This window comes from Ranitomeya imitator, unplaced genomic scaffold, assembly GCF_032444005.1.
Source record: "Ranitomeya imitator isolate aRanImi1 unplaced genomic scaffold, aRanImi1.pri SCAFFOLD_325, whole genome shotgun sequence".
Taxonomy (NCBI): Eukaryota; Metazoa; Chordata; class Amphibia; order Anura; family Dendrobatidae; genus Ranitomeya; species Ranitomeya imitator.
In genome coordinates this window covers 281852-297517 of record NW_027193546.1, presented here as the reverse complement: position 1 = coordinate 297517, position 15666 = coordinate 281852, and the positions used below count along the sequence as shown (strand labels likewise).

The window sequence follows — 15666 nt, the reverse complement described above, 5'->3', positions numbered from 1 at the left end:
CGTGTGCCCAAACAGTGGTTTACCCCCACATATGAGGTATCGGCGTACTCGGGAGAAATTGCCCAACACATTTTATGATCCATTTTATCCTACTGCCCATGTGTAAATGAAAAAATTGAGGCGAAAAGAATTTTTTTGTGAAAAAAAAGTACTTTTTCATTTTTACAGATCAATTTGTGAAGCACCTGAGGGTTTAAAGTGCTCACTAGGCATCTAAATAAGTTCCTTGGGGGGTCTAGTTTCCAAAATGGGGTCACTTGTGGGGGAGTGCCAATGTTTAGGCACACAGGAGCTCTCAAAATGCGACATGGTGTCCGCTAACGATAGAAATAATTTTTCATTCAAAAAGTCAAATGGCGCTCCTTCCCTTCCGAGCCTTACCATGTGCCCAAACAGTGGTTTACCCCCACATATGAGTTATCGGCGTACTCAGGAGAAATTGCCCAACACATTGTAGGATCCATTTTATCCTGTTGCCCATGTGAAAATGAAAAAATTGAGGCTAAAAGAATTTTTTTGTGAAAAAAAAGTACTTTTTCATTTTTACGGATCAATTTGTGAAGCACCTGGGGGTTCAAAGTGCTCACTATGCATCTAGATAAGTTCCTTGGGGCGTCTAGTTTCCAAAATGGGGTCACTTGTGGGGGAGCTCCAATTTTTAGGCACACGGGGGATCTCCAAACGTGACATGGTGTCCGCTAAAGAGTGGAGCCAATTTTTGATTCAAAAAGTCAAATGGCGCTCCTTCCCTTCCAAGCCCTGCCGTGCACCCAAACAGTGGTTTACCCCCATATATGAGGTATCAGCGTACTCAGGACAAATTGGACAACAACTTTCGTGGTTCAGTTTCTCCTTTTACCATTGGGAAAATAAAAAAAATTGTTGCTGAAAGATAATTTTTGTGACTAAAAAGTTAAATGTTCATTTTTTCCTTCCATGTTGCTTCTGCTGCTGTGAAGCACCTGAAGGGTTAATAAACTTCTTGAATGTGGTTTTGAGTACCTTGAGGGGTGCAGTTTTTAGAATGGTGTCACTTTTGGGTATTTTCAGCCATATAGACCCCTCAAACTGACTTCAGATGTGAGGTGGTCCCTAAAAAAAATGGTTTTGTAAATTTCGTTGTAAAAATGACAAATCGCTGGTCAAATTTTAACCCTTATAACTTCCTAGCAAAAAAAAATTTTGTTTCCAAAATTGTGCTGATGTAAAGTAAACATGTGGGAAATGTTATTTATTAACTATTTTGTGTCACATATCTCTCTGGTTTAACAGAATAAAAATTCAAAATGTGAAAATTGCGAAATTTTCAAAATTTTCGCCAAATTTCCGTTTTTATCACAAATAAACGCAGAATTTATTGACCTAAATTTACCACTAACATGAAGCCCAATATGTCACGAAAAAACAATCTCAGAACCGCTAGGATCCGTTGAAGCGTTCCTGAGCTATTACCTCATAAAGGGACACTGGTCAGAATTGCAAAAAACGGCAAGGTCTTTAAGGTCAAAATAGGCTGGGTCATGAAGGGGTTAAAGGTAGGTTATTTTTGATATTCTATCTCTCAATGTTAAAATTACCCTACCCTTAAAATGATAGACTGTTCATGTCTTTGTCAGTGGGCAAACTTACAAAATCAGCAAGGGATCAAATACTTATTTCCTCCACTGTATATACAAAAACAAAAAAGAATTTGAGAACAAAATATTTTTCTTTTTGCTGGTATGTTAGTGTCAAAAAAGGTATTTTGGCATTTTATAGACCAAACACCACTGACGACTACAGGAAAATGCTGTGAAGAAACACAAAAAAAAAAAATTGGGAAAGCCTCATCGTGTGGTAAATGTAGCATTGCTCCCTATTGACACAGCTTGGATCCAATACCGCTGACCACTGGAGAAAATTGCCAAAAAAAGGAAGAAAAGGATCCACGTGGGCGTATGAATAAAAAATATGTAACTTTATTTCACATGGTTAAAAAAAAGTTGTCCAGATTTAATTGTCTCCATAATCATTAATAAAAACTTAAATTGGTGGAGGATGTGGGCAATTGTCTTATGAAAAAATGCTTGTGTTGAAATGTGTTGGGTTTTTCATTGTCAATGTGAAAACGACTTGTGAATGAGCATTGAGACATATTTATCATGATTCATGACTGAGTTCTAGTTCTGGTGCAATTTACAGAAAAAAAACATCTTTTTTTTTACTTGAATTATATTTATCATGTATTTTAGACACATTCTGCTCTTTGGCCAAAAGTGACCTAAATAAAAAGGCCTGGCTTATTGGGAAAAAGGTGTAGTTTAACAGGACACATAGCAGTATCTGAGGCTCACATTACTGGCATAAAGTAAGCATGTTAAAATGTGGTGTCAACGAAAGCTTCCACTCCCCCCAATACCCACGAGGTGGCGGATGGCCGAACAATGGTTCAACCGATTACTTCCAGCACTCGATTGAATGAATCTGACACAGAAGGGGCTTGTATCAAGACCAATCAGTCATGTCGACTCAATACTGAATCTAGCTTTGGGCTAAATTAGGCTAAATTAGGGAGTGAAATCAGAAGGGTTATTAGTAGTGATGGGTATCGGCCGATATTTGCGGTATCGGAATTCCGATACCGAGTTCCGATATTTTTGCGATATTGGGAATCAGTATCGGGATCCATATTCATGTGTAAAATAAAGAATAAAAATAAAAAATATTGATATACTTACCCTCGGACGCGCCCTGGTTGCAACCGCTGCAATCGGCAGTCTCCCTTCCTAAGAATGAGCGAGTGAAGGACCTGCGATGATGTCGCGGCTTGTGATTGGTCGCCTGAGCGGTCACATGAGCGGTCACGCGACCAATCACAAGCCACGACGTCATCGAAGGTCCTTCACCCTGCATTCCTAGGAACAGAGGCTGCCGGTTTCACCGCTTATAGCCAGGGGCCGTCGGAGGGGTGAGTATATCCATATTTTTTTTTTTTTATTCTTTATTTTTTACATGAATATGGATCCCAGGGCCTGAAGGAGAGTCTCCTCTCCTTCAGACCCTGGGAACCATTACAGGATACCTTCCGATGTTTGTGTCCCATTGACTTGTATTGGTATCGGATATCGGTATCGGCGATATCCGATATTTTTCGGATATCGGCCGATACAATCCGATACCGATACTTTCAAATATCGGAAGGTATCGCTCAACACTAGTGATGAGCTAACGTGCTGGGATATGTCATTATCTGAACATGCTTGTGTTCAAACCGAGTGTCTTCGGCGTGCTCGAAAAATATGTTCGAGTCTCTGCGGCTGCATGTCTCATAGCTATTAGACATCTACAACATATGCACTAATTGCATGTTTGATAGGGTCAGTAAGAGTAGAAGCAGGAGGAAATTGACCTCAGAATATGGCAGGAATCTAATGTACTCTGTTGGTCAGAGCAAGGGTCGTGGATGAGAATCCCTTCTAAAGTCTAGAACACATGGACATTGGCTGACATCCATGGTGTTTGCCATACACTAGCCTTTTAATAAGTCAGGACACTTAGTCAATGAAAAGGGTGAGCCAGAATTATTCATAGAATCGAGTGCAAGTGACTAATGAATAAGAATTTTTTTTTCTCTTGAAAATTTTGCCTCATTCACGTGCTACAGCCCTCCAAAAATTTGCAGTAGTAACATCTTACTACCACATCAAAGTGCTCAATCTATGGCAAGATATAGAAGATCAGACTGACCCTGTAGAGCAGTGTCTCCCAAATCCTGTCCTCACGGCCCCCCAACATATCAGGTTTCCAGGATTACCTTGGTATTGCACATGTGAGAGAACCTGTGACAACTTCAGTAATTCCATCTCATGTGAAATACTAAGGAAATCCTGAAAATATGATCTGTTGGGGGCGTGAGGACTGGAGTTTGGGAAACACTGTTGTAGAGCATCAAGGGCACCACTGGTGGCCTCAGGTTCCAGCACACAATTATGTGCCACCGCCCAATGCCAAAGGTTTTGCGGAAGACACCCCTACAAGAGATGACTTTGGAGCTGATCGCTTAATATTAGGGTTTATTCCTAATGGGATGATTTTGGCATAATTTATCAGAACTTGTCGATAATATGTGATACTGTACACATGCCCTGTGTAAATGGAGGATGGATCCAGACTATCTGGGGGAGAAAAGTACTAGGAAAAAAATAGAAGTTGGGTGACAAACCTCACACCTTATATAAAACACTGAAAACTATATGGTAAAACAGTGTCTCCACTAAAACTTCCGAAATAAAACACTAAACAGGAACTGCAAGAAATTATTGAGAAAAAGGTTTAACCACTAAACATTATGTTGCACATGTTCTCTGTAGCCGGTGCTAACACAGATAAGCATTGCCTTGGGTTCTGATAACACCTCCTGATAATCGGCTGTGAGTATTTGTCTTTTTTAGCAATAATTTTTATTAGGTTTTACATGGACAAAGGAAACATGAGTGTGAATGAGAGAACTGTAATTGCTGTACGAATAGAGTTGTAGCATAAAAGCAATCTGTAGGCAATTAAAGATGACATGGGACCTGGTAAACTGTAACAGTAGAGCTACTAAATAAATCATGGTTTGATGGAAGTCCCATTGAGGTCATCACCAGAATAAAACAAGTGTGGAGAAGGGAAGGTGAGAAGATGAGATCCATCAGACGGGGCAGTTGTGGGTGGAAACTCAAGCAGACAATTGTCTATATGAGATCCAACACGAACTTATACACTGGAATTTATCCAACTGGGCCAGAAAAAAATAGATATACATTTTTCATGTGTCTCCTTTCGATCACTGGAAATTGAAAATTGCTCTCCCAAGCCACAAGCAATTGTCTTGTTATCTGTCGAGAAACCATAAGAAATAGAAATTTGTGAAAACTTAGGGACATGAGAAACACATTTATTGAAGAGGGCTTCCCAAGGGTTTTGGAAATATTATAACTTGCCAAGGAGTAGCTCGTGAATAGTTTCTAATCCTTAATCTTTTGACCTTCGGACAGGTCCACCAAATGTGAAACATGCCAATTATAGTTGTGCAACTTTAAAAACAATTAAGAGGAATACCCAGGAACTACGTGGAAATTGTGAGCTAGTTAGGTCATCAAGGGTTGGTTTTGAGAATGACTTTGGGGGAGTAGGACCAGATCTGAGACCATTCAGCTTACGGTAAGGTGGATCCTAAATCTGATTCCCATTTGTAGACGTAAGTTAAATGTGTAAAGAAGGGGGCATGGATCAAGTGCGAATATTTCAACAAAAGATATATAGAGTGTGAATAGGCAAATAGGCAACAACTTGCCAAATTGAAAATAAACCGTTTAAAGCCTGGTCTAACAATTACACATTTCTGTGCAATACTTGGTAATATTCTTTTTTTTTTTTCACGTTGTTTGTTTCTGAGAATGAATGTTCAGATTTTTTTTGTTTCTTTTTTCCACTCTGCAGTTTCTAACCATGGAACATGAAGTGTTTGAAAACTTCTGTTATGAGTTCTGGGATTTATTACGTTCTGAAGATCTAAAAGCTTTATCTCCTAGCACAGACAGTCCAACCCATGTCCAGCACTTCAGCTTTGTGCTCTCCATAATCACTTGTATCATCGGATTTACCGCCAACCTTCTTGTCATCGTCATCACTGGATTCTTAATGAAGAATAACAAATACAAAATCTGGTTCCTGAACTTGGCTCTTGCTGATTTTGCCTTTCTTCTGTTTCTACCCCTCAAGGCTGTGTCTATATTAAGAGGAAGATGGCCGCTTTGGTCAATCGTGTGCAAATTCTACAACTTCCTTACCTTTGTTAATATGTATGCCAGTATTTACATCCTCACGGTGCTGACTATTGATCGCGCCTTGTCTGTCGCAAAACCAATATGGCACCTGAGGTTTCATTCTCAAAAATTTTGCTGCTTTATGTGCACACTCATCTGGGTTTCATCGGCCCTATGTAGTATTCCAGCCGTCATCTATAGTGATGTACATGAAGACCAATGCACCCTGTCTTACTATGACACTTCTCTTGTTGCAAATGTATTAAGTTACAGATTAGAAGAAGATGAGATGCACGATGAGCCAAGAGAAAACTGCGGAAATCGCTCACACTTTTCAGATTCTGAAAGAAGTGAGATAGTCACGGAATGGAGGGAAAGGACTATTACAACAGTGCGTATTGTTGTGCCGCTTGCAGTGGTTGGTTATGTCATCCCGCTGTGCGTGATCGTGTCCTCCAACATCATCATAGCTTTCCATGTGAAGAATTCCAGGATGGTGGCAACTTCCAGACTCTACAGATTGGTGATTATTGGAATTATGAGCTTTTTCTGTACCAGGACTCCATATGTTTTGACCTATATCACTTTCTTGGTGTCTGCCTACACAATCAATATGAAGTTGTGGTATAAACTATCTGTCTTTTTGCCGCTGTTATTTACCATGTCGGCTACTAACAGTTTACTGAATCCGGTAATTTATGTTCTAGTAATAAAGCAAGCAAGACATGAACTTCTACATTTTTGGGGACGAAGTAGATTGAGAATGACACAAAGGTTTTCAACAACTTCGTCTACTCATCACTACAAAGCGCCTGCGCCTAATGATCCAATGGTGTCTTCCAGGACGTTAAATGATGACAATCGCGCTGTGGTTCTTTGACACGATTTTCAGGAATCGTGGTAAAATCACATTTTTGAAGATCATGGAAAAAAAACATAATTTTTACAATGATTTCTGAAAATCGTAGCAAAAAAATATGCAACGCGATTGCATGTGTGAACCTACCCTAATTTTTGCTATAGATGAACTTTGTAGCTAAACAAGAATATGATAGCTCAGGATTATGAGTCTCTAAATAAAGGTCTGTTCACAACTATGTCTTCAATTGCTACAGTATTTACAAATAGCACTATTTTTTGCTGTAGCATGTATATGTGTGACTGCGTATGAAGTGTATATGTTACCTCTTTTGCATTTTTGTTATACTGTGTTGTGTTACAAGTTGTGCTGATGGCAGTTGGGTGGCTCTCAGCAAAGTTATATAAGACACTGATTATGGTAGGTGTCTGTTGCCACATGACATGCTAAGGGAGGCTGTTAGGGTATGTTTCCACGGGCCGGATTACATCCGGGATAGCTGCGGATTGAACGCTGTGTGCAACTGCAGCATTCAATCCGCAGCGTCCAGATGTTACAGCATTTTATGAAATCCCGTTTCTACTATGCGTGCGAACATGCACCCGGCGGGCCTGCGTTTACGGACATGCGGCGCACCTTTTTAGCTCCATCGCCGCAAGGAAAATTACAGGGCCCTATGAATAGGGTGCGGAGATTCCGTATGTGTGCAATGAACACATCCGGATTCTTAAACAAGGGGGCGGCGCTTTGGGCGGAGCGAGTTTTCTGCTCTGTCCAAAGCGCCGTCATTACGGATGGTGGACACATACCCTTATAGTTACAAATTGGAGACGTTAAATATTCAGATGATGTAAAGGGAAGAATCCAGATGACCTGTGTTTTGTACCTATTGGAGCAGAGACCTGATCCACATTAGAGGATTTTTTTAGTGCTGGAAAATGGTGATGAATTGGATATCAGAAGTGATAATGGTTTGGATTTTGAGAATGGTGGGATTGTAAAAGAATTGAACATGGTGTGGGAAATCCTCATAAGAAAAGAAGTCTCAATCTCTGGATGGACCATAATGTACATAGCTGCTAGATCTTTTATTGGTTGCAATAGTTTACCGTTTACTCTATTTTGGTGGAGATTTTGTACCATGTCCTTTAGGTTTAAGTGCACTTGCACTTCTCTGTTGGTGACATGGTTGACGTTGTCAGTGGACAGTGTTTGATCGACAGTAGCACATGTCTTTACCCTTAAGTCAACACTTTTTAGTTAATAGGCTTGAGACATGCAGAAGGTGCAGAGAGGAACAGGAGAAGAAGCTGTGTGACAGAAATAAATGCCTGCATTAAAGATAGCCAGCAAGTGAGAGTGAGTAGCATTTGCTATTAAGGTGTTCAAACTCAGGGATTAATAAGGATCACAGAGGGGCATTAATAAAAGCTACAACCTAAGCTTCAGTTAGTGTTTTTTATGTCCCAGTTGGAGGAGACCAGACTATTTGCATGTGAGAGTATCATCCTTAGAAGGAGGTGAGGATTTCCATCTCAGAATGGAGCAGAGAGGTTTATTACTGAATGTGAACACCAGATTTAGAAGTTGTTAACTGGCAAAGAGGTGTGAGGATTATTCACATCAGAAGAATCTTTAAGCTAATGTGTGTCTGTGAAGGGTAGTGTCACACCAGAGAAGCCAAGGAGACTGGCGCTGATGTGTGAGGGACTATGACAGAGTATTAGACAAGGATAAGCGGCAAGAGCGTGCAAAGCTCCAGACAAGTTAATGCAATAGATTGCCACTAGTGATGGACGAGTAGCATTGTTGCTTGGGTGATCTCAGAGTATTTTGTAGTGCTCGGTGATTTAGTTTTCATTGCCTCAGCTGCATGATTTACGGCTGCTGGACACCCTGAATACATGTGGGAATTCACTAACAAACAGGCAACTCCCACACGCAGTCAGCCTGTCCAGCAGCCATAAATCATGCAGCTGAGGCGAGGAAAACTAAATCTCCGAGCAATAACAAATACTTGGAGGACACCCGAACGTGCTCAGGAAAACCCAAGCAACGAGTATGCACGCTCATCACTAATTGCCACATGTAAAGAGATGGGTGGTGAATGTGAATGGGTGCTCACAGGATGAAAAATAGCAAATTTAATATATATTTAAAAAACTGTAAAAACAGGCACATCATTAAATAATATTGTTTGATACCAAAAGAATGCACATAAAATGTGATGTCTATGTCCTCACTTTGCGAACTCTGCATACAAACATAGTAATGTTGGGTAGATTGTTGCAAGTGTCAATAAACTATCACAAGTTGTAAACTCTCTGCCGCACGTGTCAGTTGTCTACCTCTTTTCAAGGCATCTTGTTACCTCTTGTAAGACTATTGAAACCAGCAAGTTCATTGTCTGATGTAAGACTGTGTTACCTTGTTGCCTAACTGTGAGTAAAGTTATTGGAATGAGCAGACAGATATTTGGTACTCCTGAACTTTAGCTGCACAAGTAGAGTTCCACTCCACGATCAAACGATAGTGAAAACTTCCGTCATTTTATGAAAGCCGATGACTGATTTTTTTTTTTTGCAGTAACAATCCAAAACAAATCATCGCATTTTGGTTTTATACTGGTGGAAGAATCTATCAGAAGACGGATTGTAATTGTAGAGAATAGAAGATGTAGGAAGCGCTGGCAATCTAGTGTGGGACACTATGGACACACCGTGGACATTAATGTCCATAGTGCCTCATGCTGTTTAATTTGAGATGAGTGAATCTGACAAAATGTGAATTCTAGAATAAATTTGGAGCAAATTGAATCTGCCAAGAAGAGATTACAAAAAAATCTTATCCTACCTCTCCCAATTCCTCTCCCACGGCTGCCGCCGGTCTTTTGATCAGCTCTTCTGTCTTCTCTCTTCTAACTTCTTCTCATTCTGGGCCTCTGGAGCTGCAGTTCTTCACTTGACTCTACATTGTGTTGTGACAAAAGCTATGGAATCACGTAAAAAAAAAAAATAGATCATTGTAAACAGCAAAAATGGGATATGGAGCACTTAAAACCATGTATAAATCACTGGGTGATAAATGCATTGGTAAGGTGTGTCCATAATAAGAGCACCACCTATCCTCAACTGCCCGGCAATGGAAATGCACAGAAAATCTAACACTAGCTATAAACATGCAAGTCACCCCTGAAGAAGCCACATATTGGCGGTGATATGCGTTGGGTTTCTTCCTCATTTATTTTTCTGCCTGAAGATATACGGTTATCCATTCTCATGCTGGCTCCTTTATACTCACCTTGTCATCTAAATAGTGGGTTCATATTGAGACCTTGACTTTACCATTGATTGTTTGGACCATCTGTATTTGCTCTTTTCGTTGTCATCTCAGACTGATCCCAGTTTAAGTGGTGTAGACTTCATAGATATTGGTTGTACATGGTACGCTGCATCTAAAATATTATGCTGCGTCATTTTCACTTATGGGCTAATTCATAAGGTATCATACAATAATGTATTTTTATTGGACCGTGCATGTTTATAGCTATTGTTAGATTTTCTGTGCATTTACATTGTAGGGCTGTTGAGAATTTTAACATTGACGGTCTATCCTTAAGATAGTTAATCAATGTCTGATTGGGGTAACACCTGACACTCCCACCGATCTGTTCTCGGTGTCGGTGGCGGCCAGAACTGCACAGCACAGCTCCGTCAACTATATAGTGACCAGGTATGACATATCTGTCCCCTATTCAAATCAATAGATAAATCCTTATATTACGGCTGTAGACTGACCAGGAATAAATCTTCACTGGCCTGGGTGAATAATTTTGTGACTTACTTTATTTAGTCTATTCGCTAACTAATTCAGACTACATATTATTTTAAAACCCTAAAAGAACCTGAAGACTCATCTCTTCCGACAAGCCTACAGCCTGCAGTGATCCTCAACCTACTGAACAGCCGCACAGCCAGCTCTTCCCTCTCCTAGTGTATCCTCACCCACCCCCTGCAGACTGTGAGCCCTCGCGGGCAGGGTCCTCCCTCCTTATGTACTCGTGTGCCTTGTTATCTGCTCATGTTTAATGTATTTGTCTATATTTGCCCCGTATTCACATGTAAAGCGCCATGGAATAAATGGCGCTATAAAAATGTATAATAATAAAATAATAATAAAAACCCGCATTCAATTGAAAAGCTGAAAACAATATTTTTAATATAATGTTTAAATAAACTTTAAAGGAGTTAATGTAGAATTCAGCACACTAGACACAAATGTATACGGCAAGAAGGTGATACCTCTCATGGTAAATTGTTCCCATGTACTACTGTACATTTGGTGGAAGATGCGGGCAATGTATGAAAAAATGTTTTGGATAATGCTCTTTTTACTGTGAATGTGAAAAATGACTCCTGAATATAAACATATACTGTGTACATGGTTCCAAGATTGTCATGTGACAAACAACTGGATTTAATACCCCTGTAAAACATTTTCTTTCATTTCATCAAGATTATATTGTAACATTTTCTAGGTAATTAGTGTAATTGGGAGTAATAAATATATGGTGTCCACAAATGGATGTTTCTTAGTTCCATTTGTAAATAGGTCTTAGTGTGCAAGAATTACATTCAGAACTTAGGGCAATTTGATGGATAGACATGGTCAAATTTACAAGCATGGTCAATTACAGTAGGGGAGAAATAATTAATGCTTATTTCAACAGACTTCAGGAACTTAATGGATATTATAGCTTATAGCCAGAGCCATGGAGACTGTCCGTTATAAAATCCAGGTCACATGGGCATTGGCTGGAGTGGTAAGTATTAAATGTACACTGGCCCTTTAGTAAGTTGGGAATTGTGGTCATACAGTGCAGCGCAGATTAAATGCAGAGGAGCAGGAGGAAACCATAGGGAAACAAAGAGAGCGGGCTTAGGATGGAACAAGATTATTAATAGAACCAAATTCAATCAAAGAAAAATGTAATGAGTTCTCCCCCAATGAGAAAAGTTTAGTTTTACTTTTTTTTTACAAGTTAAGACACAATTTCCAGTGATGCTGCTTGCAGACTGCCTGGGAAAAAAAGGCTTAACCATTAGAACATAGTTTCCACGCAATATCTGTAGCCTCTGCTAAAACAGTGAAGAATTGGCTTGGGATTCGATGAGACATTTGTTAATCTGCTGTGAGTATTTATCATTGTTACTGTTCATTCTTTGTATACCTTTTATTGCATTTTACAAGTTTATGTACAGTATATATTCTGGCGTGATAACTGTACTTTGTAGCATCCCACCCAGTTACCCTATTCAGCGCCTTTTTCATCTATTCTGTTCCATTCACAATCCTAATGTGCTGCTTTCTGTACTCTTGACTCATGTATACACTTATGTACAGTACCAGGCAAAAGTTTGGACACCCCGTTCATGCAATAGTTTTCCTTGTTCTTATTGATATATGCACACTGTAGTTCAGATTGAAGGCGTCAAACCATAAAAAAAAGAATGTAACATCCGTGTCTGAATATGCTCTTACCGCCTATCCCCCTATTACTAGGTTAAGCTGAACTATCACCTTGGTTGATGCTGGACTACTATAGTAATGCTGGAACTTGTCTCCCTCCAGCCAGTTTACCATTGATTCTAATGAGCATATCATACAGATATAATTATTGTAGTTCTCTGCTGGAGTCATGAGCGAGGCTCCTCTCTATTTAAACCTTGCCAGTTATAGTTTATACTTGATGTGGTTCAGTCAGTTGTTTCAGGTCTTGTTCATGCTGTTTGATTCCTGTTGTTCAAACACTTTTTTGCCTTACAATTCTGTACCAGGGTAATGACAAGGCTTCCTGACCATCCCCTGCCAACCAACTCCACCAGCCAGCAGCTATTTTGTGGACTCAATACATGAGCATAAGAGCCAGTGTCATCACCGGGATTTATGCTTTTCATCACTGCACTTAAGAATACCTTCAAGGTTCTGGCAAATTCCTGCACATTTTCTCTATTGTGCTTAAGAGTAGGGTTGAGCGAAACGGGTCGAACATTTTCAAAAGTCGCCGACTTTCGGCTAAGTCGGGGTTTCATGAAACCCGATCCGACCCCTGTGCGGGGTCGGCCATGCGGTACGCGACTTTCGCGCCAAAGTCGCGTTTCAATGACGCGAAAAGCGCCATTTCTCAGCCAATGAAGGTAAACGCAGAGTGTGGGCAGCGTGATGACATAGGTCCTGGTCCCCACCATCTTAGAGAAGGGCATTGCAGTGATTGGCTTGCTGTCTGCGACGTCACAGGGGCTATAAAGAGGCGTTCCCGCCGACCGCCATCTTACTGCTGCTGATCTGAGCTTAGGGAGAGGTTGCTGCCGCTTTGTCAGAAGCAGGGATAGCGTTAGGCAGGGTCCATTAACCACAAAACCGCTTGTGCTGCAGCGATTTGCACTGTCCAACACCACCCTCGGTGTGCAGGGACAGTGGAAGTTTTTTTTTTTTTTTTTTTCCCCTCAGCGCTGTAGCTCATTGGGCTGCCCTAGAAGGCTCCCTGATAGCTGCATTGCTGTGTGTACGCCGCTGTGCAAACCAACTGCTTTTTTCAAAGCACAAATCCTCTTGTTCCTTCCTTTCTGCACAGCTATCTTTTTTGTTTGTCCACACTTTTTATTTCATTTGTGCATCAGTCCACTCCTTATTGCTGCCTGCCATACCTGGCTGAGATTACTGCAGGCAGGGAGATAGTAGCTGCCTGCCATACCTGGCTGAGATTACTGCAGGCAGGGAGATAGTAATTGTAGGACATTCCCTGTTTTTTTTTTTTTTTTTTTTTTGGTGGGAGATTAAGATTGGCAATTTGGCATTTCTGCTAGAGTGCCATCCCTGTGTGTGCCATCTCTCTCACATAGTGGGCCATAGAAAGCCTTTTCATTTTTCTGTATTTTTTTTTGTGGGGTGTATAAATTCTCCCTGATAAAAATACAGTGGGAGATTAATATTGGCCTTTGGGCTTGTGTGCCAGTCCTGAGTGTGCCATCTCTCTCACAAATAGTGGGCCATAGAAAGCCTATTTATTTTTTTTTTTGGTTTTATAAATTCTCCCTGAAAAAAAGGGAGATTAATATTGGCCTCTGGGCTTGTGTGCCAGTCCTGAGCGTGCCATCTGTGCCAGCCCTGAGCGTGCCATCTCTCTCACAAATAGTGGGCCATAGAAAGCCTATTTAATTTTTTTTTTTGTTTTATAAATTTTCCCTGAAAAAAGGGAGATTAATATTGGCCTCTGGGCTTGTGTGCCAGTTGTGAGCGTGCCATCTGTGCCAGTCCTGAGCGTGCCATCTCTCTCACAAATAGTGGGCCATAGAAAGCCTATTTAAATATTTTTTTGGTTTTATAAATTCTCCCAGAAAAAAAGGGAGATTAATATTGGCCTCTGGGCTTGTGTGCCAGTCCTGAGCGTGCCATCTGTGCCAGCCAGCCCTGAGCGTGCCATCTCTCTCACAAATAGTGGGCCATAGAAAGCCTATTTAATTTTTTTTTTTGTTTTATCAATTTTCCCTGAAAAAAGGGAGATTAATATTGGCCTCTGGGCTTGTGTGCCAGTTGTGAGCGTGCCATCTGTGCCAGTCCTGAGCGTGCCATCTCTCTCACAAATAGTGGGCCATAGAAAGCCTATTTAAATATTTTTTTGGTTTTATAAATTCTCCCAGAAAAAAAGGGAGATTAATATTGGCCTCTGGGCTTGTGTGCCAGTCCTGAGCGTGCCATCTGTGCCAGCCAGCCCTGAGCGTGCCATCTCTCTCACAAATAGTGGGCCATAGAAAGCCTATTTAATTTTTTTTTTTGTTTTATCAATTTTCCCTGAAAAAAGGGAGATTAATATTGGCCTCTGGGCTTGTGTGCCAGTTGTGAGCGTGCCATCTGTGCCAGTCCTGAGCGTGCCATCTCTCTCACAAATAGTGGGCCATAGAAAGCCTATTTAAATATTTTTTTGGTTTTATAAATTCTCCCAGAAAAAAAGGGAGATTAATATTGGCCTCTGGGCTTCTGTGCCAGTCCTGAGCGTGCCATCTGTGCCAGTCCTGAGCGTCCCATCTCTCTCACAAATAGTGGGCCATAGAAAGCCTATTTTATTTTTTTTTGGGGTTTTAGAAATTCTCCCTGAAAAAAGGGAGATTAATATTGGCCTCTGGGCTTGTGTGCCAGTTGTGAGCGTGCCATCTGTGCCAGTCCTGAGCGTGCCATCTCTCTCACAAATAGTGGGCCATAGAAAGCCTATTTAAATATTTTTTTGGTTTTATAAATTCTCCCAGAAAAAAAGGGAGATTAATATTGGCCTCTGGGCTTCTGTGCCAGTCCTGAGCGTGCCATCTGTGCCAGTCCTGAGCGTCCCATCTCTCTCACAAATAGTGGGCCATAGAAAGCCTATTTTATTTTTTTTTTGGGTTTCAGAAATTCTCCCTGGAAAAAAAAAGGGAGATTAATATTGCCCTTTGGGCTTGTGTGCCAGTACTAAGCGTTCCATCTCTCTCTCTCTCTCAGTCAGTGGGCCATAGAACGCATATTTTTGGTTTTATTTGTTTTCTAAATTCTCCCTGAAAAAATCATTTTATTTTATTTGGTTTCTAAATTCTTCCTGATAAAATCATATTTTTTTTATTATTTTTATTTCTAAAGTCTCCCTGAAAAAAAAAAAAAAAAAACAACCAAAAAAACAGTGGGAGATTAATATTGGCCTTTCTGCTTGTGTGCCAGTCTTGACTCCTGGGTGTGCCATCTCTCTCTCTCTCTCTCTCTCTCTCTCTCTCTCTCCAATTGTGGTCCATAGAAAGCCTATATTTTTTTTCCTTGATTTGGGTTCTAAAATCTACCAGAGAAAATAACTACATCAATCATTGGTAGAAAAATATTGGCCTCTGGGTTTGTGTGCCACTCCTGACTCCTGTGTGCGTCATCTCTCAGTCAGTGGGCCATAGAACGCCTATTTTTGGTTTTATTTGTTTTCTAAATTCTCCCTGAAAAAATCAT

General features: G+C 40.5%; 1 protein-coding gene across 1 annotated transcript; it reads left to right on the top strand.

Annotated features, from left to right (window-relative positions):
- Positions 1–5472: 5472 nt before the first annotated feature.
- LOC138653703 (chemerin-like receptor 1) lies at positions 5473–6669 on the top strand. The gene has a single exon (XM_069743311.1). The coding sequence runs from the start codon at positions 5473–5475 to the stop codon at positions 6667–6669; it is 1197 nt and encodes a 398-aa protein (XP_069599412.1).
- Positions 6670–15666: the final 8997 nt, after the last annotated feature.